At 43.3% G+C, this 24,957-nt stretch overlaps 1 protein-coding gene across 1 annotated transcript in view; it reads left to right on the top strand.

Moving 5' to 3' along the window:
• FSTL4 (follistatin like 4) overlaps positions 1 to 24,957 on the top strand; it is a 398,184-nt gene that overhangs the window by 20,486 nt on the left and 352,741 nt on the right. The window contains exon 3 of the mRNA XM_087430303.1: positions 18,034 to 18,067. Within this exon, the coding sequence (XP_087286429.1) occupies positions 18,034 to 18,067 (34 nt within the window). The remainder of the gene's footprint in view (positions 1 to 18,033; positions 18,068 to 24,957) is intronic.

Raw genomic sequence — 24,957 nt, forward strand, 5'->3', positions numbered from 1 at the left:
ATGCATTGGTGGCCAGGAGCAGAATCACCTTCCAATATGCTCATGTACAAAGAGGGTCATCCTGAGGCCCCAGAGATCTCCTGGAGCCAAGTGCAGGCTGCGTGGTGGGCTCAGGGGATAGAGTCATTGGGCAGCCTGTCCCTCATCTCCCTTCTTCCCAACTGCACCATCTCCCACCTCCATTTCTCTCTCCTCTGCCTGTTCTCTCTGGAGACTGTGAATCCCATCTCCTGGCCGTCATCGTGTAATATTAGCCCTGTGGCACTGGCCCTGCCACCACACCACCTTACAGCTCCAGGGCCCTGGACTACTCAGTGGAAGTCTAGTCTCTGAGAACCTGATAGGCTCAACTTGGAGAAGTGTCTGCCCTGGTCCATCACCTGTGGCCAGGGGACAGGTCCCCATATGTGAGGTGACATCCAGGGCCTCTGAGCAGAAGGTCTGGATGCAGGGCTGGGTGGCTCTAGAGAAGGAGTGCAAGAGCAGATTATTGTGGGTGGAGGGGGCTGGCGAGACTGAGGAGCCAGCCTCCAACCTCTCAGAAAACGCTCAAAGCAATGTGAGCTGAGATTTTAGAATTGCAGCATTTTATGGAGTCAAGCTTGCCATCTCAGAGCTGGAGTGGGGGTAGGCTCAGGCCTGCCTACGTGGCATTAAATCTTTGCTCTTCTGCTTTGCCTGCCCACCTTCTTCTACCTGTCTCAGTGGTACCCTCAGCAAACCAACCTGGGCAGCTTGGAAGCCCACTGTATCCATTCCTAGGTTGTCCCAGCAGACAGGCTATAAAGTAGGCCTGACCCCATGGGCCGACTCACACCTCGCCAGTCACTACCCTGACCCCCCCCCACCCCCCTGCCTCCTGGTGCCCGTGTCTAGGCCCTGCCCTCCAAATTGACTAAAGGGGCAGCAGGCTTTGGGGCTTGGACTTGGCCCTGTGACTCCAGAGTCACATCTCCTATGGCTGCAGGAAGCTCCTGAGTAAAGCTGCTTTGAGGTTTAGCTGGGATTGTTTTTGGGAAGAAAGAAGGGCTCCGTAGGAGGGGAGTCATGGCTTTACCAGATGTCTCTTCTTAGGGGGTCTGCCACCCTGTGGAATCCAATGAGCAACATCGCAGTTGAGCTGTTGTGGGTTAATTAGGCCTGTCATCATGCAAGATGAGACGAGGAAGATGCCCCCCTAGTTCTGGGGCTGAGCTTTGCTCCCAGCCAGGTGCAGAGTCTTTTTGCGTTAGGCACTTGGTGTTTGCGATGACATTTATTTCTGTGTGACCAAGAATTAGGGAGTGTTAGGGAACCAGCGACACTTCCAGGGTGGGGACGACAGGGGACGGTGGCCTCTAGAACTGAGGCCTGGGATTCTGAATGACACTTGCCATACTTCTCTTATAGGAATAGGAGGAGATTCCTGATAGGAATTCTGATTCCTGATATGGAATTCTTTGAATTCCATAGCTGTTAATGACGATAACATTAATAAACAGCTCTCATTTTGTCAAAGCTTTAAGTGGATTACTTCCTTGACTTTTCAGAAAGATTCTATGAGGTACTATTAACTTATTTATTTTCTATGTGTGGACACCAAGGCTTCAAGGTGATAGGTGAGCTGTTTGAGGTCTGTCTATAAAGTGGTGGAGCCCGAATTTGCCCTTGGCGTTCTGACTGTCCTGCTTGTGCCCCTCACAAACTCCAGCTCTGGTTTTATGGCACCCCCCAACCTATTTCTGAGGCTAAGAAAAGGACATTTGATGATATTGAGCTTTGAAGGCCAAAGCAAACCATCTCACTCAGATAAGGCCTCCCCACCTCCCAGAAGGCAGCAGAGCTTGAGTAGCCTCCTGGGGCCAGGCTGTGGGCAGCCTCTGACCTTCCCTGTGGGGAGTGGCAGAGGGTGCCCTGCCCCTCTTCACCCCCTGGCTCCCCACACACACACCTTTCTCTTATCTTCTCCCACCATGGGTAAGGGCCTACAGGGCAACCACTGAACCCTTGAGAATTAACATCTTTTTGGCTATTTCCTTCCAGTTCTTCAGGGCAGTCTGGTGGGGACTTTGCAGCCACTGCCTTGCGGGTCCCTGAGCATCTGCCATCATGCAGGGCAGGGCCTGGCCAGACCCACTGCCCTGCCTATGCACATGGGAAGGTGGGTGTCTGGGCTCTAGATGGAGACCTAAGTGTGATATGTGTGGTGGTCTGTGTTTCTGCTCCTAAGAATTGGCCTTGGGAAGTTCCTAAGGGTTGATGAGAACCATCTCCCTTTCAGAAGCTAGGCTCTGGGACCCTGACCTTAGGCAGGAGGCAAAATTCTCAGCATCAGTGACCAAGGTGCTTACCGTCAGATAAAGGTTTCTGGAGGGTCAGGACACCCGGGGGAAAATGTTGGTGTTTGCTGACTCTTCCACCAGCCGCTGGAAGGGAGCAAGGGGGTCAGGGCTGGGTTATAGCCAGAGGCAAGCCCTGTATGCTCCTGCTATAGACGGGCTGTCATGGAGGGAGGCCCCCTCTTCCCCAGAGGCAAGTGTGGTAGGGCAGCCCCAGGCACACAGGGCATGAAGCTTGGTTAAGCTGTGGTAGTGGGTGGTGGCTCCTTCAGAGGTATGCCTACCTCATCTAGTGGGTGAGCACATCACGAAGTGGCAGCCCCCGTCTCATGTGATGGCCATGGCTGGTGAGTGGTCAGGGCTGCCTGTGAACAAGGAGAGAAGGGCAACTCTGTGGGCAGGGCAGGGATATCCCGGGCACATACAGGGCCAGGATTCATGAAGCGCCCACTCCACAGAACACTGAGGGGAAGGAATCCCAGCATTTAAGTGTGCTGGAACTATTGAGCTGATGGGCAGCCCCAAAGGGTGAGAGAAAGTCAGAGATGACAGCCTGGTGTGGGTGCAAGAAGAGGTGTGAGGGGACAGCTCTGGCCAAGTGCTGATGGTTCACAGATGACACAGTACGGACCGATGGAGCCTTCCCCCCAGCCTGTCTCCCCATCATTGCCCGCTGGCTACAGTAGAACTGTCAGCCCATCCCATACTCCAGAGCCCCAGAAACATGGATGAGCACCTCTTCCATTCTGGGTGCTATGCTCAGTGCTGGGAGCAAAGTGGTGCCCAGCAGTCCCCAAGATGCGGTCTGTGGGTAGAAACTGGTCAGCTACAGCAGCCACCAAACATGGGGTGCTCTTTGCACCCTTCCTCTCCCAGTTCTCGCAACAATCTCATAGGCACTATCCTGAATCTCACCTCAGCTGAGCAAACTGAAGCTCCTGGAGGTTAACACCTTGTAGCTGGTGACCCAGCGCAGCTGGGGCCTGGGGCCCAGATGAATGCCTTCATGGCTGCACAAAGCCAGTCCAGGCCAGTCACTCCATTCTCCCATCACTGGGGAGGCTCTCAGTTCTGGGTGCGGAGCTTGCCCCTCCCACCTGCACCCAGTGGCTGCTGAGATCTGCCGAGACCTGGATGCTGAGGTGGCATCGCTCCCTGTGGAAAAAGAGCACAGGCCCACTGGAGCCATCCTCCTGCTTCACTAAATCTTGCTGGGAATGAGAAATTGGCCCCACTGTGTGCAGTTTCTGTGCCAGTAACACCAGCTCCTCCTGGGAGAGCCCTGCCAGCAGAAGCTGTGGTGGTCCATTGGAGGCTGCCGACACCATGCTAAGCAGTAATGTCACATACAGAGTGTGAGTCTTATTTGGGGGAGAGAGTATGTAAGATGTGTGGTTTGCCCAGTGGTTCCCAAATGTGTGCACACCTTGGAATCACCTGGGCAGCTTCACCAACTACTGAAGCCTGTGTCTCAGCCCCAGGGATTGTGATTTAATTGATCTGGGGTGTGGCCTGAGCTCTGGACTGTTTAAAAGATCTCTATTTGGGAACCACTGGGTTAGCCTATGGAGGAAGTGCAGACAAAACGCCCACTTCTCTCATCGTTGTCCTTCTCAGCATCTGCTCTTCAGAGGGAGAGAGGATTCAGACTGTTGGGGATGAAGGTTGAAGCTTCCATGTGCCTTCGCCCTGAACACAGGGCCCCTGGGAGGTGTGGGTGACAAGGCTGGCTGGCTCCTGAACTGGCAGATGTGGGGCAGGCATTTCTCTAGCTGAGGATAATGCTGAGTGTTCTTCGCACACCCTGTATTCCATTCTCACAATCTCAGAGGCACTGCCCTGAGTCTCATCTCATAGCTGAGCAGCTTGCAGCTCCTGGAACTTCTCACCTAAGGAGCAGGGGAAGGACAGGAAAAAAACTCTTGATTTTACCTGGGCCTCTCTGACGGGCCAGCTACTAAGTGAATAGCAATCCAGCTATGCTGACCATTGGGTGTCTTCGTTTTTGACTGTTATAAAAGAAAATTGAAAAAGAGCCTTTATTGTGCCTTAAAGGCTTTTTAATTATATATAACTCAATTTAAACTACTTTAAGTTCCATTTTTAATATAAGTTTTATAGTGGTACAATGAAAGTGCCTTCTAATCAAAGTGTGTTTGGGGATTTATCTCCCTGCACAAAAGCAGATGCCTATGGGGAGTCCAGGTCAATTATTTATTCAGACAACAATCAAAAGTCACCAAGTACTGAGTGGAAGGCATGGTGGTAGAAGTTCCTCTGGGGGCTGTGAAGATCGAAGGAGGTGGGTGTGGAGAGCGTTCAGCCAACGGAAACTGCCAGTGTGGTGCTCACTGCCGGTTCTCACTGCTGGTGTCCCAGCTCTGGAGCCGGGAGAAGATGATGGAGACAGGGGCTTGCTTGATGGGCAGAAGGGGTGACCAGGCAGGGGAGGGTCATGCTCAGCAGGAACAGGTCTCTACTCAAATAACGGTCCCCTGGAGGGGCCATCCCTGACCACCTTATCTTAAAAAGCAAACCTTCCCCTCTGTCGTTCTGTCCCCCTTCCCTGTTTTATTTTTGAACATGACACTTCTTACCATGACATGTTCTATACATTTCATTTGCTTGTTTGTTGTCTGTCTTTCTGCATGAGATCAGAAGTTTCATGGGCACAGGGGCTGGGTCTGTCTTGGCACTACTGTATCGCCAGGACAGTAAATACTTATTGAATGAATGGCGACAGGAACAAATAGAAGGGATGAATGAATGAATTGGTCAGGAGACCATTTAGGAGCTCTGCTGAGAGCCCTGGGTGAGGGCTGAGTGTCTTGGGGAGAATCAAGGTGGGGGGAGTAGCATTCACAAAGCTGAGCCCACAGATGCTGGAAGTCATGAAAGAAGTAAAGAGGAGGCACAAGAGGTGCTCAGGGGGCCAAGGCACCCTGGAGGGCAGAGGGGACACTGGCCGAGCAGGAAGGTCGGAGGGAGGGGACCTGTTTCTGGGCGAGATGAGAGATTCTGGTTGGGATGCTTGGATTAAGGGGTCTTCCCTGTTCCTTTGGGGAGAAGAGAGTGTGCCTGTCCTTAGACATGGGCCACTCGGGTGTTTTCAGCTTCACTCCTGTCGAGCACTGCCCTGCCCCGGCCTGGCCTGCAGTCCTCCTTCTCGGCTTGCCTACCTTCTCACCCACCCAGGCCCCACCATGGCTCTGGAACTTTGTGCATCTTTATATCAGATCATCTATACCTGTGACACCGCCCCCTCCCCCACACACATACTCCGTGTACAAAAAATGAGAATAAAAAATAGACTCAGACATCAGGACTGTGCTGGAGGGCAGCCTTTCTTCTTTATTGTCTCTTAATTTTCTAGACACAGGTTATTCTAAACCTCATCTTAGGCTTACAGCTGGCAGGAAGAAAAAAAAAGTGGCAGATTTGAATATCATGTTAAACAGTTTGATGCTAAGTTACACAGTCTATTGGATGGTACCTGGAGGGTATAATGAATAATTAAGTGTAAACCCGTCCCCTTTTCTCCCAGGGGCAGTCTGTCCTCCCCAAACACCTCCAAGATGGTCTTGATTTTCCTAGGGCAGGTGGACTGCTGGAGCAGAGCCAGCACAGGGGAGATGCTTGTTTGGCAGGACAACTAGTGGCCGTGAAGCTTCCCAGAATGAGGAGGGCATTGTAGGGTGTCCCTGTTTCTGTGGAAACTTACCTAAAAAAGGAAAAGTATGGAAGTCAGCCTTCAGTGACAGTCAGTGTGTTCCACGAGCCTCAAGAAGAACTTTACTCGCCCTGCATTCTTGCTAGGAGATCGTGAAATAATCTGATTTCATTCTCACAATAAACTTGTTTAAGGCCTATAATATGCCGGGCCCTGTGCTGGGGTAAGAGATGAATGAGATGTGGACAGTTGGGGAGACAGATGCTGCTCGAGTAATGACCATCCAGCGTGACCGTGGCTTGTTGTGGTTAAGTGGCTCTGCACGTAATGGGCTGGGCTTTGTCGAGCCCTGCTGGCATCGCTGGAGATGAGGACTGTTAATGAAGTGGTCCCTCGGTGCCCAGTTAGAGCCCATGCTGCTAACTGTTAGGGTAGTCCTGCACGCCATGACTGCTTGTTCTGAGGGAGAGATGTGGATTACTTTCCAAATCAAAAAGTTAATTAGTTTTTAATTTGTTGGGTTGTCAGAGAGATAAAACTGGAAAGTGCCCCTCTTTCCTTCTTGGTCTCTTAATCTGGCTGTGTGCAGGCTATTATGTTTAACAAGGTGGAGGGATCAATTAGTCACTGACATTTATTCCATTAAGTGTAATTTAATGTTTACCTGTATTGTTGCTTTGGTAGATTTGCCACAGGAAGACTGCCTTAAATTCAGAGCCAACTTTTTTTAAAATTGTAAATGAAGAACCTTTAACATATACCTAAAATTTAAAATCCCTAAATCCTCATATAATATTCTATGCATTCTTTGCTTTTGAAAACAAGAAGATTAATATCCAAATCATCTTAATTTCTGAAGGCCTGACAAATATCCTCAGGCTTTCTTTTCTATCTAGTGTCTTGTAATCACCATTAATACCTTTTTTCTTTAGGCATCACAAGTTTCTCCTATACTGACTACCCTCTGCTCCCCATCAGAAAGCACCGGGCAGAATTATCTGGGACTCTGCTCGTATTTCTGAGACATCACTTAATTCACTCTGGCTGGGCTGTCTGGTCTGCCCATTTTACAGATGGGTAAACTGGAGTGGGAGGTATCTGCGTGGCTGCCTCAGGGCTGCGGTTCGTGGAGCAGTTATTAATAAAATCAGGTTATTCAGACCTCCTGGACGCTGTGAGGGTCTTGTTTCCCAGTCTCCGTCATGGACATAATAAAATTGATGTTCCCTGCAAGTGTGCTACAGGGAGGCCAGTGGTAGGTTCATAACAGTGATTTTTTTTTTACACAGGTGACTTGCACCTTAATGATAAAGAGATTTCTTTGATATTTTTTCAAAATCGTCCATACATAGTGTCTTCCTTTTGTCTTGATAAGCCTCCCTTTAACTTCTCTGGTCCTGTGTAAACAGTTTGCTTACACTGATCATTTACTGTGGGATAGGAAGTAGAAGGGACATGGAACTTGCTCACTGTATCATCCGTGTTTCAGCCCCGAAGTGTTGGAGAAGGCCACTTCTTTGGCCCATATGGTCATGCCCAGCTCCAATCCTTCAGTTCTTGGCTCCCACCTGTTCGGGCAGCTTGTGGGCAGGGCTGGCTGAAAGGCCGAAGGGCCAAAGCCCTGTGCCCAACTTGCTAAGCTACCTAAGCATCTTGAGTTCAGTACTGCCAGCTGTGCCTCTCCCGCCTTTAACACGCCTTAAAGGCGTTAAGGCAGTCTACCAGAGAGGACACACACCCCTCTGCCCCAGAGGGCTCCCGGGCATGTGACGCTGTTCTCCATGAGGCAGGAGACCAGCTCTGACCCCTCAGTTAGGTGGCCTTTCTCAAGAGCCCGCACCTCCTTGTTTGATGTTTTCCTTGAGCACTTGCTGGGGGCTTCATATGATACAAGGAGGCAGCGGATGTTCAGACTGTCCCCCTACCTCCCCCCCCACCCCCCAAATCCTGTTGTTTGCTGGATTATTCAGCTTGGCTCTCAAGCTAGCTTTTGAGTTTAGAGTTAATACCCTAATCCTCTAGTTATCAGGCTTTGAAGACCCAAACACAATGTGCTGGGAAATCTAACAACTCGATGATTTCCCTTCTGCCTTTAACTGAACCATATAAATGAGATGAAGTGTACAAGATGCTTGGTGCGGATCAGTAAATGGGAGCCAGTAATGGAATACATGCTGCATACGGCGTCGCTTTATTTAGCTATATTCTCTCGGTCCAAGTGAAGGCTTTAATTGCAGAATGGTGTCTTGCTAGCAAAAATGAAAGTGGTTCGAGTAAAATTTTTAAAATTCAGATGAATAAATGAAAAATTGTAAGAAAGGTTGTTAAGGAGCATTAGTTTTAAAAGCATCTCAGGTATGAAAAACTTAGAATTTAGATGTCAGAATTTCAGTAGCGATTAGTGCTGTTAGCAAAGCCTCCATCTCAAGTGTACCAAGTAGTTTATAAATTGAACACATGGGCTTCCTTTGGTAGCTTCTTCGGCCAGGGAAGCCTGAGGAACTCTGAAGCACGGGGCTTCCTCAGCAATTCTGATGCTGGGCTGAGGCACTGCCAGTCATGGGCTCACCATCAAGACACTGGCAGGGGCGGAGGGTCAGCAGCTGCCCACCTCAGCAGGCCGTGCCCTATCTGCACCAGATTCACCTCTGCTTTGTCTACAGAGACCTGGCCATGTCGAGCTCCATTCAGCTCTCTCTTTTCATGGCATTCTTTTCTTAGTAGTAGGTGCTTTTGATTCCCACTTCCCTAACCCACAGAGCCAACATTTTCCCAGAAGCCACTGAATCCCATAATATTTTGAGTGACAGACTGAGACTTACCCTCTAACCAAGGATGGCCAGATACATGGATAAGGAGGTGTGATTTTGGTCTGTGACCAGATTCCACCACCCTTTTCCTGAGCCTCACACGCAGCCTAGGGTCCTGAGCACAGCCCAAGATGGACATGAGAAGGATCCGGGAATGGAATCTGAGGATACTCATTCATACTCTTTCAGCAGCTTTCAAACTGTTTTTTGGTAGCTGAGAATCTGTACTAGATTTTTGGATTATGAAAAATATTACTCAGCACTCACGTTATATTGATTCAAAAATAAAGATTATGTAGTTCAACTGCACAGTAAAATACAGCTTTATGGAATGGTAATTTTTAACTTCAGTTCTTCTACATTATCGTGGAAGATAATAGATTCAGGAAGGGTACAATGAGGAATAAAGCTGTTGTATTGTATTGGTTAAATGACATTTAAAATGATTTGGCTGTCAAATTCATGGAAAGGTTATGAACAGTGAATGAAAAATCTAAAATTAATTCCCTACTTTAAGAAAGTATGATTTATACCATAATAAAATTAGATTTTTAGTTAAAGAAATTTAGTCATTAAGTAATGCCCATGCACTAACTCATTTATAACCATCTGATTTGAAGCTTCTGCAGCAAATAATTCCTTCCTTAGGCAATGCATCCAGGCTTCGGTGTCATTTATGTCAATGAATTTTTTTCTGTACAGTTCTGCTACAGCTTTTGGGGGTAGATTCTTATTTAGCCTCAATAATTAATGGAGCCATTGAACCGATTTACCTCCTCCAAATGATCTTAGCATCTCTCTCTCTCAATATCTTCATTAAGGACAATAATGATGATGATGGCCAACATTTGAGGGACCCCTGTATGCCAGCTACCCTGCTAAGCGTGGTACAGGCTTATTATTATTTTTACTTAATCATAACGACTACTCTGTGAGGAAGGTACCATTCCTGCCCTTATTTTACAGGTGGACAAACTGAGGCTTAGGAAGGTGAAATAATTCACCCAAGTTGGCAGGGGCACAGCTGGCAGGAATAAGTCAGGATCCAGCCCAGATCCATTTGACTTCAGAGCCCCAACTTCTAATCCCTGTCCTATGTCTCATGAATATTCATCAAGTGTTTGCTTTGAGGCAGTGGAGTATTGTGGTAGGGTTTCTGAGACTTGAGTCTAACCTTGACATGTCCACTTACTACTCATGTGATATTCAGCAAGCTGCAACCTTTCCCTCAGTAGAAGCTTCCTTACCTGTAAATTAGGGGGTGTGATTTATTCTCTCTGTTCAACAAACTTCTGATGTGTACCATTGGGTACTTTGTCCTATTTTATTTTTTAATTTTTGATTGAAGCATATCAAATATGTAGGAAAATGCACACATCTGAAGTGTAAAACTCAATGAATTTTTACAAAGTGAACACACCCATGTAACCACCACCAGGATCATAATGTAGAACATTCCCAGCACCCCAGAAACCATCTTTGTGTTCCTTCAGTCATTATCCCTCCAAAGGTGACCACTAATCTATCAGCAGAGGTTGCTTTTGCTTGTTTCTGAAATATATGAAAAAAAATCCTATAGGGGCCAGCCCAGTGGTGTAGTGGTTAAGTTCATGTGCTCCACTTCCGCGGCCCAGGGTTTGCAGGTTCAGATCCCTGGTGTGGACCTACACACCACTCATTAAGCCATGCTGTGGCGTCCCACATACAAAATAGAGGAAGATTGGCACGGATGTTAGCTCAGGAACAAACTTCTTCACAAAAAAAAAAAAAATCCTATAAATTGTACTCTTTTGTGTCTTCTTTCACTCAACATTTTGTCTGTGAGATTCATCCAAGTTATTGCCTATCGCGGAGTCTGTTCTTCTGCATTGCTGTGAAGTTTTCCATTGTATGGATAATGCCAAACTTCATTTATCCATTTATTGTCGGTGGACATGTGGGTTGTTCCTGTTCTTGGCTATTACATATCATGCTGAGATCAGCATTCCTGTATATGTGTTTGGTGCTCACATGAATGCACTTATGTTGGACATTTACCTGGCAGAGAAATTGTCGGGTCAGGAAGACAGAAATCACACTAGCTATGTTAATATAATTTAATATATGGAATTGGTTAAACAGATATTAAAGTGTTAAAAAGCCAAAAAAGGAACCACTAAGATAACTAAGAGCAATAACTGCAGGAAGCAGGTCTTGTCTCCAGGACAGGAGCCCCGTAAAACTGAGGCTCAGACCAACGGGGAGAGTCCACCTGGCGCTGGTTCCTCTAAGAATACGAAAATTAAAGTGGCTCCATATTCTTGTAAACATTTGCTATTTTCAATTTTTGGGTTTTTTATTTTTTATACTTTTCTGAAGAAGATTGTCCCTGAGCCAACATCTGTGCCAGTCTTCCTCTATTTTGTATGTGGGTCGCTGCCACAGCACGGCTGCCGACGAGTGGTGTAGGTCTGTGCTGGGAACCAAACCTGGGCCGCCGAAGCAGAGTGCGCCGAACTTAACCACTAGGCCACAGGGCCGGTCCCCAGGTTTTTTTTTTTTTATTGTTATGTTTTTTCTGGTGTATGGTAGTATCCCATTGTGGTTTTAACTTGTGAAGTTCCTACTCAAGTCTTTTGCTCATTTTTCAATTAGTTTATTTGTGTTTGTTTTATTTATTTGCAGAAGTATTTTCTATATTCCAAATGAGTGCTTTGTCAGATATATATATTGCAAATATATTCCCTTAATGCCTTGACATTTCATTGTCATAATCATATCTTTTAATGAACAGACATCTTCATTTTAATAAAGTCCAGAATATCATTCTTTTTCTTTATGGTGCTGCCTTTCGCATCCCGTTTAAGAAATTTTCACTTACCTAAAGGTCATGAAGATATTCTCTTATGGTATCTTCTAGAAACATTATTGTTTTACCTTTCACATTTAGATCTACAGTCCATCCAGAAATGATTTTTAGGTATGTTGCAAGGTAGAAGGCCGAGGTTCATTTTTTTCCATATGGACATCCAGTAGATCCAGCACCATCTGTTGAAAAAGCCCTCCTTTCCCCATTGTATTACATTGACACTTCTGTCATAAACCCAGAAACTGGGTATTTCTGGTTTCTTGCTTGATTTTGAATTCTGTAAACATTTTCTCTTTTTTTTTTCTTGATCAGCTTTCGTAGGGATCTATCAAGTTTATTAATCTTTTCAAAAAGCCAACTTGTGGCTCTAAATTTTTATGGTATAATTTTTTCCCCTATTTCATTGATTTTGCTCCTATCATATTTCTTTCCTTCTACTTTTTGTGGGCTTAAATTGTCCTTTTTCTAGCTTTTAGAGATAGATGGTTAGCTTATCCATTTCTAGCCTTTATTTTTTTCTAACATATGCATTTAAGGCTATAATTTGCCTCCAAGCACTGCTTTAGTGGCATCCCACAATTTTTTAAATGCTGTAATTCAATTGTCAGTCAGTTCAAAATATCTTCTTATTGCCTTTGTAAATTTCCTTTGGAAATTATGCAATATGCTTCCAAATCCATGGGTCAAATATTTGGGAATTTTTCTCTGTATCCTCTGTTATTGGTTTCTACTTTAATTTCACTATAGTCAGAAAACTATGTATGTTGTCTATATGATTTTAATAATCTGAAACTTGTTGAAACTTTCTGGTGGCTCAGCACATGGTCAGCTTTTATAAATGTTGAGTGGACACTTGAGATAACTGTGCAGCTTGCAGTTGTTGGATATAGTGTCTGATGTACCTCATCTAGGTCAAGTTTGGTAATCACGAGGTTCAAATCTTCTATATTCTCACTGATTTTTTTTCCTCTATTTATTCTATCAGTTCGTGACAGAGGTTTCTTCAATTCTCCAACCACTATTGAGGATTTGTCAAAGTGGATTTCTTCTTTTAGTTCTTTCAGTTTTGACTTTATATATGGGTAGGCTATGCTATTAGTTGTGTACAAGTTTAGAATTGCTGTTAAAGTGTCCTTTTATCATATGAACCATCCCTCTTTGTCACTAACAGTAATTCTGCTTTAAAGTCTACTTTACCTACACCAAGTTTCTCTTGGTGGAGTTAATATCGTTTAGCTTTTCTATCTTTTTACATTCAGCCTTTTTGTATCCTTTTATTTTTGGTGTGTCTCTTGTAAGCAGCATATAATTAGATTTTGTTTTATCTATTATGTCAATCTTTGTATTTTAGTTGAATTATTTAGTCCTCTTTTATTTAAATCTAACACATTTTTCTCTCTGTTCTTGATCCTTTTTTTGCCTACTCTTTCTTGCCTTCTTTTGGATTAGTTAGTTTTTTGTTTTCCCACTCCTTTGGCCTCGTAGCACTAATTTTATAATTTTTTGGACAGTAATAGGACATTATAATACTTCAACTCCATTTGACCTCCTGACCTTTTGTGATCATATTGTCATATATTATAGTTCTGCAAATATTATTACCTTAGAGGGTGTTATTGTTTTTATGCTGAGCAGCCAAAATTAGATTTATCCATTTTTTAACCCTTTCTGGTGCTCTTTATTTCTTCTTGCATAATTATGCATTCATCTGAAAAATTTTCCTTTCATCCGAAGTTTTCCCTTGTGTTGCTCTTAGTGGTAGTCTGCTGGCAATGAATTCTCTCAGTTTTTGTTTGTCTACATATGTCTTTATTTTACCTTATAAATACCAATATTTTCACTGGGTATAGTATGCTACGTTTTTCCAGAATTTTAAAGATATCATTCCATTGCCATCTGGTTCCATTATTTTCTCCTGAAAAGTCAGCTCGCAGTCTTATTGTTACGCCTTTGTAGGTAATGCATCTTCTCCGCCCCCACCAACTCCTCTCTGGCTGTTCAACTATTTTTCTATGAGAACCTGGTGATAGTTTTCTTTCTATTTATCTTGCTTAGGGTTGGTAGAGATTCCCAAATGTCTGGTTTGATGTCTTGCATCAATTTTGGAAAATTCTCAACCACTATCTCTTCAAATATTGATTTTGCCCAATTTCCTCTCGCGTTTCACTCTGAAACTTCGATTACATTTTTGTTAGACCTTTTCACTATGTCTCATAATGTCTCTCATATGCTTTTCTGTATTTTTCATTCTTTATTTTTCCCTTTCAGGTCTTCAGTCTGGTAATTTCCTACTGATCTAGCTTCCATTTTACTATTCCTCTTTTTAGTTCTGTTTAATCTGCAGTTAATTCCATCCATTGAATTCTTTCAGTTATTTAATTTTCAGTTCTAGAATTTGCATTTTATTCTTATTTTAATAGATTCCAATTTTATGGTGAAATTCAGCATCTTCTTTTTCTATTTTCCTGAAAATATTAGTCATAATTATTCTAGAGCTTGTGTCTGATAATTCTAAAATCTGGATAACCTGTGGGTTTTTTTCTGCTGTCTATTTTATTAGATTTTAGTCATTTGATCCCATTTCCTGCCATGCCTAGTAATTTTGGATTGGATGCTGGACCTTATCAATGAAAAATTGTAAAGCCCGTGGATAACTTTATTGTCTTCCAGAGAGGATTTACTTTCCTTTGTTAGACATAGAATACTGGCAGATCATTTTGATCTACCCAGGAATAGAAATTTTTTGAGAGTAAATGATCTTAACTAAAAGTTGGCTGCATTTACCATGGCCACTCTTTCTTGGAAAGCCTAATTTTTATCTCTCTAGCACTAGCACATGATATTGTCAAAATGTATGCTTAGTTTTTAGCTTATTTGAGGCTAATTTTTTGCTTGTTTCTCAACCTCTTGCCCTTTATTTGTGCAGCTCAGGTGTAATCATATAACTCAAGAAGAAGCTATTTGCAGAATATTGGGCTCACTCTTTGTACTTTTTCTAGGATTTTAGATTCTCAAGTTCTGGCGGCTTTGGTAGCCCCAACTCAGGAATCTCCCAACTCAATGAGACTCCTTTAAGTTCTAGAACATCACTTTCTGTTTGGCTTCTATACAAAACCACAAATGCCTCACAGGGAGAATGTGATAGTGAATATGGGACTCACCTCAATGGACTTTTCTTCTCTCTGAATACTGGCTCTTTAAGTTCTGGCTGCTTTTGTTGCTCTCATATGCCTTCAAAATACTTTTTATTTGTTTTTTTTAATCCAATTTTCATAGTTGTTCTTAACAGAAGGATTGGTCTAATACAAGCTATTCTTTCATAGCCTGAAGCAGAAGTCTATCTCATCTAATTTTCACACTATCTTTATGAATTAGGTAGAGATGGAATGTTGTTTTGTGCATAAGCTTTGGAATCAGACTTGGGAATTTAAATCCCAGCTATCCACTGACCAAAATGTGAGACCTTGGATAAGTTTTAACCTCTCTGACTCTCTACTTCCTCCTCTTTTAATAAATATCTGAGACGTGAAGTTGAAGAAACTTTTAAAGATCAGATAATAATCCCACTTTTATTTAAATTATTTCAGAGCATGGTAAAAGGAAAACTTCCAAATTCATTATATGAAACTAGTATCATTTTATTTCCTAAAACTGAGAGAAATGGCACCTAAAAATTATTTATATAAATTATTTATATAAATTATTACTCATTTATGAATATGAATGCAAAAACATATTTAAAATCATAGCAAACATAACCCAGCAGCATATTTTTAAAAATGCATCATGATTAAGAAAAGCTTATTCAGGGATAGTTAAAATGAAATCTATGAAAATCTTAGAAATCTGTTGAAAAATCTATGAAATCTCTTAGATAAGTCATCAGATTAATAGAGCTAAAGAGGAAAAAAATCATATGATCATATCCATGAATATAGAACAAGTATTTGATAAAATTCAACACATTTATTTTATTTTTCATTCAACAAATATGTATTGAGCATCTGCTCTTTTATAGCACTGAGGATGCAAGAATGAAAAAGATACTGGCACCATGCCAACTCACATTCCAGGGGGAGGGAAACAGCCAGTAAATAAACAAGTAAGGGGACAAGCTAGAACATACGCTTATTTTAAAAACTCAATAAAATATGCATGGGTTTCATTAATATAATAAACATACCTTGGGTCAAATCCAGCATTTTACTTAATAGAAAAACACTAAAGGTTTTCTTCTTGAAGTCAGAAAGCAAGACCAGGATGCCCACTGTGTCTGCAACATTTAACTTTAGGTTGTGGAATTATCTAAAGTAATAAGACAAGAGAAAGCAGCTCGAGACATAGGAATTGGAAAGAAAGAGTGAAAATCCTTGCTATTTGCATGTTATGTAAATATACAAATGGAAAACTCAAAAGGATCAATGGAAAAACAATTACAAACAATAAGAAATTTAGTCAAGTGCCTGGTGATAAAATCAATATTTAAAAATAAATTGCCATCATATATACAGACAAAAACCAGTTAGAAGAGATAATGTAAGAGAAATTCCATTTATGATAACAAAAGATAAATATTCAAAATACATACAGGAAAATTATAAAATACTCTTGAAAGAAATAAAAGTAGATGAATAAATTATTAAAAATACCATGTTGTTAGATAAGAAGATACGTTATACCTATGTCAGCTTTCTCTAAGTTAATTTATAAATTTTGTGCAATTGCAATAACACTTCCATAAAGTTTTTTTCTGGAGCTGTAAAAGTTGACTATGAGTTTCTCCTTTTCCACAAATATTAGTTATTTCCAGGCATGGAGGTGCCAGCCCCTGGAGCAGGGAGCTGCAGAGCAATGTGGGAGGAGCTGGGTTTGCCTTGTGCTTGATGAGCTTCACGGCTTACATACCTCTTATTACACTTACCACTCCCCATGCTCCCTCTTCTGCATGGTGAGTGCCCCTCCAAGAACCAGCATTCAGGAAGCTCGTTTGGTTGATCGTGCTGTGCTGATGGGCTGCTGGCCTATAGCGTGTATCTGAGGTTGGTCTGCACTTGGGCTTTCAACTCACTGTAGAGGTGGCAGTCAGAGAATGTAATTTGGGGAGAATGAACTTTTCAGGGCCTCCTCAGTTTAACTCTCATATTACCTCCTCTTCCTGACCCCAAAAGGATGTTTGATAAGAATGCTAAGCTGTGAAAGACATTTTCATTTGTTTAACAAGTGCAGGTGCTGAAAGGTCTTCTTAGTTGTGATGGTGAGGAGTTGGCCCAAGTTTAGTGTTTTATCTTCGCTTCAGTTGGTAGCATGGATTTCCAGCTTATTCCCAATATTAAGTTTTTTATCCTAAACTGGTCATTTATGATGAATTGTAGATACTTTTTATTAGTTATGAAACCACAATAAATGTTTCCAGCCTCTTTCCCCTATTACGTCTCACTGGGCCATTTTCTGCTTCCTGAGCATGCCCTGTGCTCTCTCCCCACCCTACCTTTTCTTAAGCCATTCTCTTTTCCTGGTGTACCCTCCCTCTCTTATTCCTGTCTGACATCCTGCCCTAAAAGCCTGTCTTCAGTGCTATTTTCAAAGTTCTTCCCAAAACCCTCTTCCTTATTTTTCCAGCTGAATGTAAATATACTGGTATTTGTCAAGGCAAAATCATCCCTTTATTTCTCAGTAATTTGTGTTTGTTCTGTAGTCTCTGTTCAACTGTGAATATCTTCATTGCAGGGACTCTGTTTGTTTTACTTATGTAACTTCTGAAACACTTTGCTATTGCCCTGCATGTAGCAGGAAGATTGAATTGAATTAAGAAAAAACAAGGGCTTAATTTAGTCCAATGGCATGAACTAGCTATCCAAATTGTCTATAAGGTCCCACCCTATGGAAACTACTGAATCAAGCGTAATCAATCACCAGATCATGCCAGTGACCCACACAGGAGCAATGATGGTCTTCACTGTGGCACCACAAAGCAGAACCTGCTGCTGGTCAGACAGTTCTGCTCCCTGTCTACTTAGGTTTTCTCCCAGGCCCTACAAGTACCTGCAGTCTAGGTAGAGGGTAGGGCATCAAACTGGAACAAAGTCTTCCTTAACACTTGGTACCAGCCCAGATTCCACATAAGGAAGACCATGAGAGTTGGCTCTGCTCATTAAAAACTGCATGATTAACTTATTTTTTGCCAAAGACCCCAAGGCAACAAGTTGTTTACATGTACAGATGTGTGTGTGTGCTGAGAATTTAGCAGACCCAACATTGCTGAATGTCATGCTCTTATGAGACTGTTCGCCTTCCTGTGAATAAATGGCTAAGAAGAGGTGAGATATTTGCAAGTATCAGTACATATGAATTATTCTTCAAAAACACAAAATCTTTCTTTTCTTGCAGGAATCCAGGAGCTTTGAAGTCATGAGAAGAGAAGGTAGGGAAAATGCATTCATACCCATGTCATTCTCAGCGTTGACATTTTGGAAATAGTTTGTTGAAGCTCAGATGAACTTCAAATTGTGGGCAGCCTGTTATTTGAAATTTCATGCAGCCTTTTCTGGTTGCTGATTATTTGGCCCTTGCCTCTAGGGACTGCAAGAACTGAGGGCCAGGTTTACTTGTGAGAACTATGTCTTCTACCTTCAAGTATCAGAGGTGGGGTCTGGGGAACTGGCTCATTCATGATCATGTTTACAGTGTCTTGAGAGAAGGCTCATTTTTAAGTGAAGTTTGAAGTAATTATTTAGTTTTACTCAGCAAAAACAACATAAACAATAAAAAAATGGCTTATGGTTTGAGGTATTTCAATATCTGGGAAGAGATGCCACTGTGAAAAATATTTCTGATTAGATTTCTACAGCTTTAGCTAAGCTGAAATAGAAATAACCAATTAATTTCTTTTCTGAAAACAATTCCATGATGTTCTATTTTCCCTGCCAGAGTGCCTCTAGCACATTTGTTTTCTGGTCTCTGAGGTAAGTATATATGGTTGGTAATTTCTGAAATCTTTTAGTGGAAATTGAAGTTTCCCTTATTCACTTTCAGCAATACCTAGTTTCTAATAAGTAGATGTCTTTTGTATGATTTGTGGAATCATCACCAATCATCCCCTTATTGCAGGAATATGAGGATAAAGTCAGAAACCAGAGTGAGTTCTTGCTTTAGGATCTGACCTTTGGTTTTAGCTTTAACCACATCCTTCTCTGTGGCATTGTCTCCAGAAAGAGTGGCAGTCTTATAAAGTGAGCAAATTCCGTATTGACTCCTAAATCGAACATATCCTTGTCTCCTGATTAGTTCTTATTTTATGTACCACAATGAAAGACAAAGAATGGCCATGTTATCAAAGTGTGTTTCTAGAGCTTGGAGATCTAAACTTGCCACACTGTCTATGTTGGTGGACTAATTGAACAGGTCTTTGCTGCTGTCCATGGTCCTGGAATCCTGTATTTAAGGGATCTGGGTAGTCTGGCTCCAGGATCAACTTTCTGGCTTCTGTCCCCATTTGCCATTGTCTTTGGTTTTGGACTCAGTGTCCTCTGAACTGCATCGTAGAGTAAACTGCGTTGTTTGGATATCAAAACCAAATGAAATTGGATGAAGGCGGGTGGGGCAGGGAAGGCATGTTTCTTATCGAAAATCGTGTTCTCAATGGGCATGATGACCATGTAAATTGGAGAGAAATAGTCATAGGGAGAGAAGTTGCCATGAACTTTGGTTTTGAATACTATTCCATTCATGTTAGTACCCTTGAGTGTGAATGTTTGGAATTAATTTGTGTTATAGAATCACATGTAAACTTGTTCTGAAATCTTACTGTCCTTGTGTTAGAAATGTCTCTAAATAGTAAGGCTGGGGTAGAAGAGAACCATGTGTATTTTTACTCAGAGGCATAAAAAGGCCTGATTGGACCTAACACTCCAAATCTCTAGGAGATTGAGTATGTCCAAGGATGAACAAAGACATTGTCAGGCTGTGCTCTACTCTTCCCTAACCTCCTCCTCTCTGGAAGCAGGAGCTTTCACAACTGGCTTACTGGGAGCATATGCTTTGGATTTGTACTGGAAAATTTGTCCTGACGTCATGTCAACTTTTTTCTTCCTATTGTGAACTGATGTCTTTCTTGTTTGTTTCTGTCAAAGTTGAGTGTCTGAGAGCTTGTGAAATAGCCCAGTGCCTTAATGTCAATGCTTATAACCTGACAAGAAGGAAGGAAGAATGGGACCTTGCAGGTTGGTTCCAAGTATTTTCGAGTCTGAGGATTCACTAGCTTGGGTAGTGGAGTTGTTAATCTTCTCCAGAACAGTGTATGAGCATAAAATAATAGAGGCACTGTGAATATTTCAATAAATTATTATTCCTACAAACAAAAATAAGACATTATTGTCTAGCAACAAACACTTAAGATTGGTTCCTTATCTCTGACTTGACCTGGAACTGAAAGAGGAGGAAATAAGTAACACTCTGAATTTTTATGCCCAGTTTACCTGCCCCAGGAGATTCTGGAGAGGTCTGATGAGGTAGCCTCTGGACCACAAAACCTAAGATATTTTCCTGTTTTTGTTTTGTTCTGTTTTAATACTACACCTGACTCAAAAGTATCAGCTCCATCCAGGGTTCAGTGCTACAAATGGATGACCAATTGCAACTTTACACTCTGACTTTTGGAAACTCTTGACTAAGTCTGTGAAGTGAGAGGAGCTAATATTAGCAGTGGAAATGGAGTCTAGGCTGAATCACGGTGAGGTTGGGGATCCTTAGGGTGACATGAATGCACTGTGTGCCTTAGCTAATCTCCACCTTATTTACCCGTGCGCTCCTCCCAAACTTGGATCTAGTGGTGTCATGGTTCCCAGACTGTAGCCCAGCTTTCTTGACTCTGGCCTTACACTGTTCCCATAGCCTGCATGCTCTTTGTCCCTCATCTTTGTGGAATGCCACCTCTCCCTCATCCCTTCCAACTCTATTTTTTGAAGCATTTAGTTTACCCTACCTTATCTGAGAAGTCAAGATGAGGTCATTCATTTCCTGAGAGCAGAGGCTCTCCCCTCGATCACTTCCAAGTCCCTCACAGATCCTAGCCCAGGGCCTGTAGTTGTTCAAGAATTGTTTCTTGAATTACAAATTGCTTTACTGTCTTTTCACTCTGATCCTGTCCTAGTGATATACAAGAAAGGCACTGAGTGCTTTGGTTCTAGAAAGGCTCTTTCTAAGGAGGGTTCTGGGAATAACCATTGGATATTCGTAGCTGATGCATTGATGAGTGTGCTCCATGTTCAAATAAGCTTGGTGTTATGGGTTGAATTGTGTCCCCCAAAAAGATACGTTGAAATCTTAACTCGGAAACTGTGGATGTGACCTTATTTAGAAATAGAGTCTTGGCAGATGTGTAATCAAGTTAAGATGAGATTATACTGTATTAGCATAGGCCCTAATCCAATGAGTGATATCCTTATCAGAAGAGGGAAATTTCAACACAGACACACAGGGAGAACACCATGTGATGATGGAGGCAGAGATCAGAGTGATATGTCTATAAACCAAGGAATGCCAAGGATTGCTGACAACCACCAGAAGCTAGGAAGAAGCAAGGAAAGATCCTTCCCTAGAGCCTTCAGAGGGAGCCTGGCTCTGCCCACACCCTGATTTCTGACTTCCAGCCTCCAGAACTGTGAGAAAATAAATCTCTCTTGTTTTAAACCACCAGGTTATGGAACTTTGTTACAGCAGCCTTAGGAAACAAATACACTAGGCAAATGCCGGACTGAGTATTGAGCTAGTTTTTGTTGTTGTTGATATTTTTACTGCAGACCTCTCAGGTCTTTAAGATGTTGAATATGGCTCTCAATGGGCTGTAATACGCAGCATTTCCCAAAGTTAGTTTCCCATGGCATCTTAATTTTATAGCTTTTTTTTTTTTTTTTTTTATCATTTCAGGGCTGGCATTCCATGCAATGCCCTTTGCAAGCCCTGCTCTAGAGAGTCCACAAAGAGGGAGCCCTTCCTCAGAGCCCAGGATGAGGACATGCCCCAGCACCAATGACTGTCTTCCAAGGGCGGTTCATGGACAGAATGGGGAGGTAGTAATGACAATAACTTCTCAGTTCTGAAGTTTTCAGAGAGATTTCATATTCTTTATGTCCCTTGACTCTCAGTAACTCATGACATGAGCAGAGCACATAGCACCTTACACATGAGATGCCTTCCTTCCCATACTAATTTTAGTAGGAATAAAAACTCCCTATGGACCAATGGCCCTCTGATGCACTAAACCTTCCTCTCATGAGGCGGGGTGTATGTGGCTTAAATGACTTGATCCTGATTCATCACATCCAAGGGCTTCTGTACATACATGTCCACTGCCAAGCCTAGAGAGCTGAGAGTGACTCCTGGAAGATGAGCTTTGTTTCTAAGTTAGATTGGTGGCAAGGACTCTCAGGGGACCTGGAGGGAGATACAGTATCAGAGATTGTGTAGGACTGCAAGCCTGATAGGATGTCTTCTGGGAAGGGCACGCACCTCCCCCAGGGGACAAAGCCCTTCCTCCTTCAGTGCAGTCCTGTATTATCCTCATGCCCTGAGTCCCACCTGTGCTGGCTGCACGGGGAAGGAGAGAAGGCTGCTTCTTCATCTGCCTTCCAATGCAGGTGTTTTTACAACTCCCTCTAGACACCTACAGTTTAATTTCAACTTTCTCTGAAGCTTCAGCAAAAGGTGCCAACCTCACCTCTCCAAGACACTCCCATGTCCACTCCAAGGGCTGGTGCTGATTGTGAACGCCAGAATTCATCTACTTAAACCAATACTTTTCTCTAACTGATCTCATCACCGTGAATTACAGCCATGAGAGAAAACTTGAGTGAGCTGAGCAAGTGGCCAGGATAATTCAGCCGTTGTCAGCCATCTCTTAGGAGCATGGGGTGATCTGCAGCTATTCCAGATGTCTGTGATTGTGCTGTGATTAGAGGCTGTGAGTTTGGGGGTTGGCACCATTGTCACATTGCATTACCCACCCTCCTAATGATGGCTCACTCACATTCCTGTCAGACGAGCACGGCCTGGCTTCCATCAGGGCTGTGAGGGAGACAGAAGAAGAAGGATGCTGCTGTCTTCAGGGACAAAGAAAGAGAGGAGTGACAGTCACACACATACCAGGGTGGTTCCAACTCCTTAGCAATGCAAATCTCCTACATAAACATGACCTGCCAGGCCTGAGTGTATAACTAGAGATTCACTTTCTGAAAACCCTTGGAATGAGTCTCTAATTGGCAGCTGCCTCTGATAGCCCTTTTATAGTTCTCTGCATCTGGGTGAACTTCAGCTATCAAGAATTGCATTCTGTTTACCATTAATTTTGATTTTGTTTAGCAGATGTTTTCTGGATCTCTCAGTTGCCTGTGTAGTCTATCTTGGTATAATGTGAAGTGGCTGACTCTCTTCGATGAAACAGATTAATAAACTCCTAGCTTCTTTTGAGGTAACTTCTTTAATGGCTGCAGATGTAGGGAATTTAAAAGGGAGCCATCCAGATTTGACAGTGCCTGGGGCAGTGCATCCTTTTCAAATCAAGACTACCATCTGGGAAAAGAGATGGAGTTTCCTTCTCCATCCTACCCTCACTCATATACAGTGGAGCTTGCTTGTTCTCTCCTACCATCACTGGGATCCAAAAAATTGGGAGGGACATCTATCTCCTTCCACTTCTAGTCCCACAGAAATTGGCTCTGTCTGGGTAGTGCTGCACTTTTTCAGCAGCTGGAAAACTATATTGTACTAATTGCCCCAGGTTTTGTGGGAAGTGGATGCCACAGCCGGGTAGTGCGCTCTGGTTGAATACAACGATTTGGAACCCAGTTTTGACCAGGACCAATTGGTAGGCAGTAGAATCCCACCTCTCTACTTACTCAAAGCATGACTTTGGGTAAGTTACTCCATCTTCTCTGAAAAAAATGGGGATAGTAAAAGTGCAGACCACTAGTCCCAACTCTGGGTTGTAGAAACCCAGCTTGAACTGGTTGAAGCCTGAAAGGCTCATGAAACTGTAGACTCCAAGGTTGGATCTGGCTTCGAGAGCAGCTGATACAAGGGCTGTCCCTCTCCTTCCTTCTCGTGGCTTGTTGGCCTCTTCTGTGAAGCCTTGCAGGATGGCAATGAGCAGCTGCAGCTCACAGAGTCCTGTCTGTGCACCATCTCAGAGAGTGAAACTATTTTCCCCCAGAATGACACCAGAAAAGTCTCAGCAAGGACTCTGATTTGCTGGGCTTGTATCATGACTCAAGACCTAAACCAGTCACTGTGGCAGGGAGAGGATGGAATACTGTGATTGGCCAGGTGAGATCACATGTTCTCCCCTTGCAAAATCACTATCATCCAAACGCAGGGGAATGGGGACACGTTTGTCCTCAGAGGGAGGATGCTGAGCAGCATGCAATCAGTGCTCCTCACAGCCTCATGGAGATGTTGTGGGGAGGGATTGGGCATGGAGGGCCCTTGGCACAATGTGGGCAGTGGCATCAGTGCCCAGTGAGGTTGGTGATCTCCATTATGGCGATTCCTATCCTGCATCTGTAGATCTGGCCTTAGACACAGAGTAAGGAACGTCTCAGGTCATCAAGTCCATTCCTCTGTCTCCAAGCAGAGTTACATGTGACCTTGCATGTGGTAGCCTGTTGACTTTTCCCATGAAGAATTATCTTAAACTTGGCCCATTCCCGTCCCTCCCCTCTGTCAGAGTCTTTCCTTAACTTTCTGCTCAAGTTCTGTCATTCTGTGATCAGAAGAACCAAACAGCTCTCTTCTGCAGGATGTGTTTAAGAACTTAAGGACACACACACATAAAACTGTTCCCAGATTAGGGGCTTTCTGGGCACTGGGATCAGAAATTGTCCTTGAGCATCACAGTTACTGACCTTTCATATTTCCTTTCAATTACTGCATCATAATAAAGCTAAGTGAGTACAGACAAGGGCCCTTCCGAAGGACCAAGCACGGTATTAGCCAGAGAATTCTCGGGCTGTGGATAATCCCAAGCTTCTGTTCCCCAAGCTCCTCCAAGGTAATTCTAAGTGCCTGGACCTGTAAAGACCAGCCATGGACTAAGACAGCTGGAGAGAGCCTGAGTTCTCACTCCTGCCGCTGCACGTGATCTTCCTTGATGAAAGGTCTTCCAGGTTCTGGGTAAGAGGCTGTTCCAGCCTGTCCTCTGGCTGATTTCAGCTCTCTCCGGTGATTTGGAAGAAGCAGGACCTTGCCATGTACAGCTCAGGGCTGATGACAGGAGCCACCCGTGCTGCTGTTTGAACAGCACATGTGTAACTCCTCACT

The sequence above is a fragment of the Ceratotherium simum genome, chromosome 4, assembly GCF_057802395.1.
Source record: "Ceratotherium simum simum isolate JZ-2026a chromosome 4, ASM5780239v1, whole genome shotgun sequence".
Classification (NCBI taxonomy): Eukaryota; Metazoa; Chordata; class Mammalia; order Perissodactyla; family Rhinocerotidae; genus Ceratotherium; species Ceratotherium simum.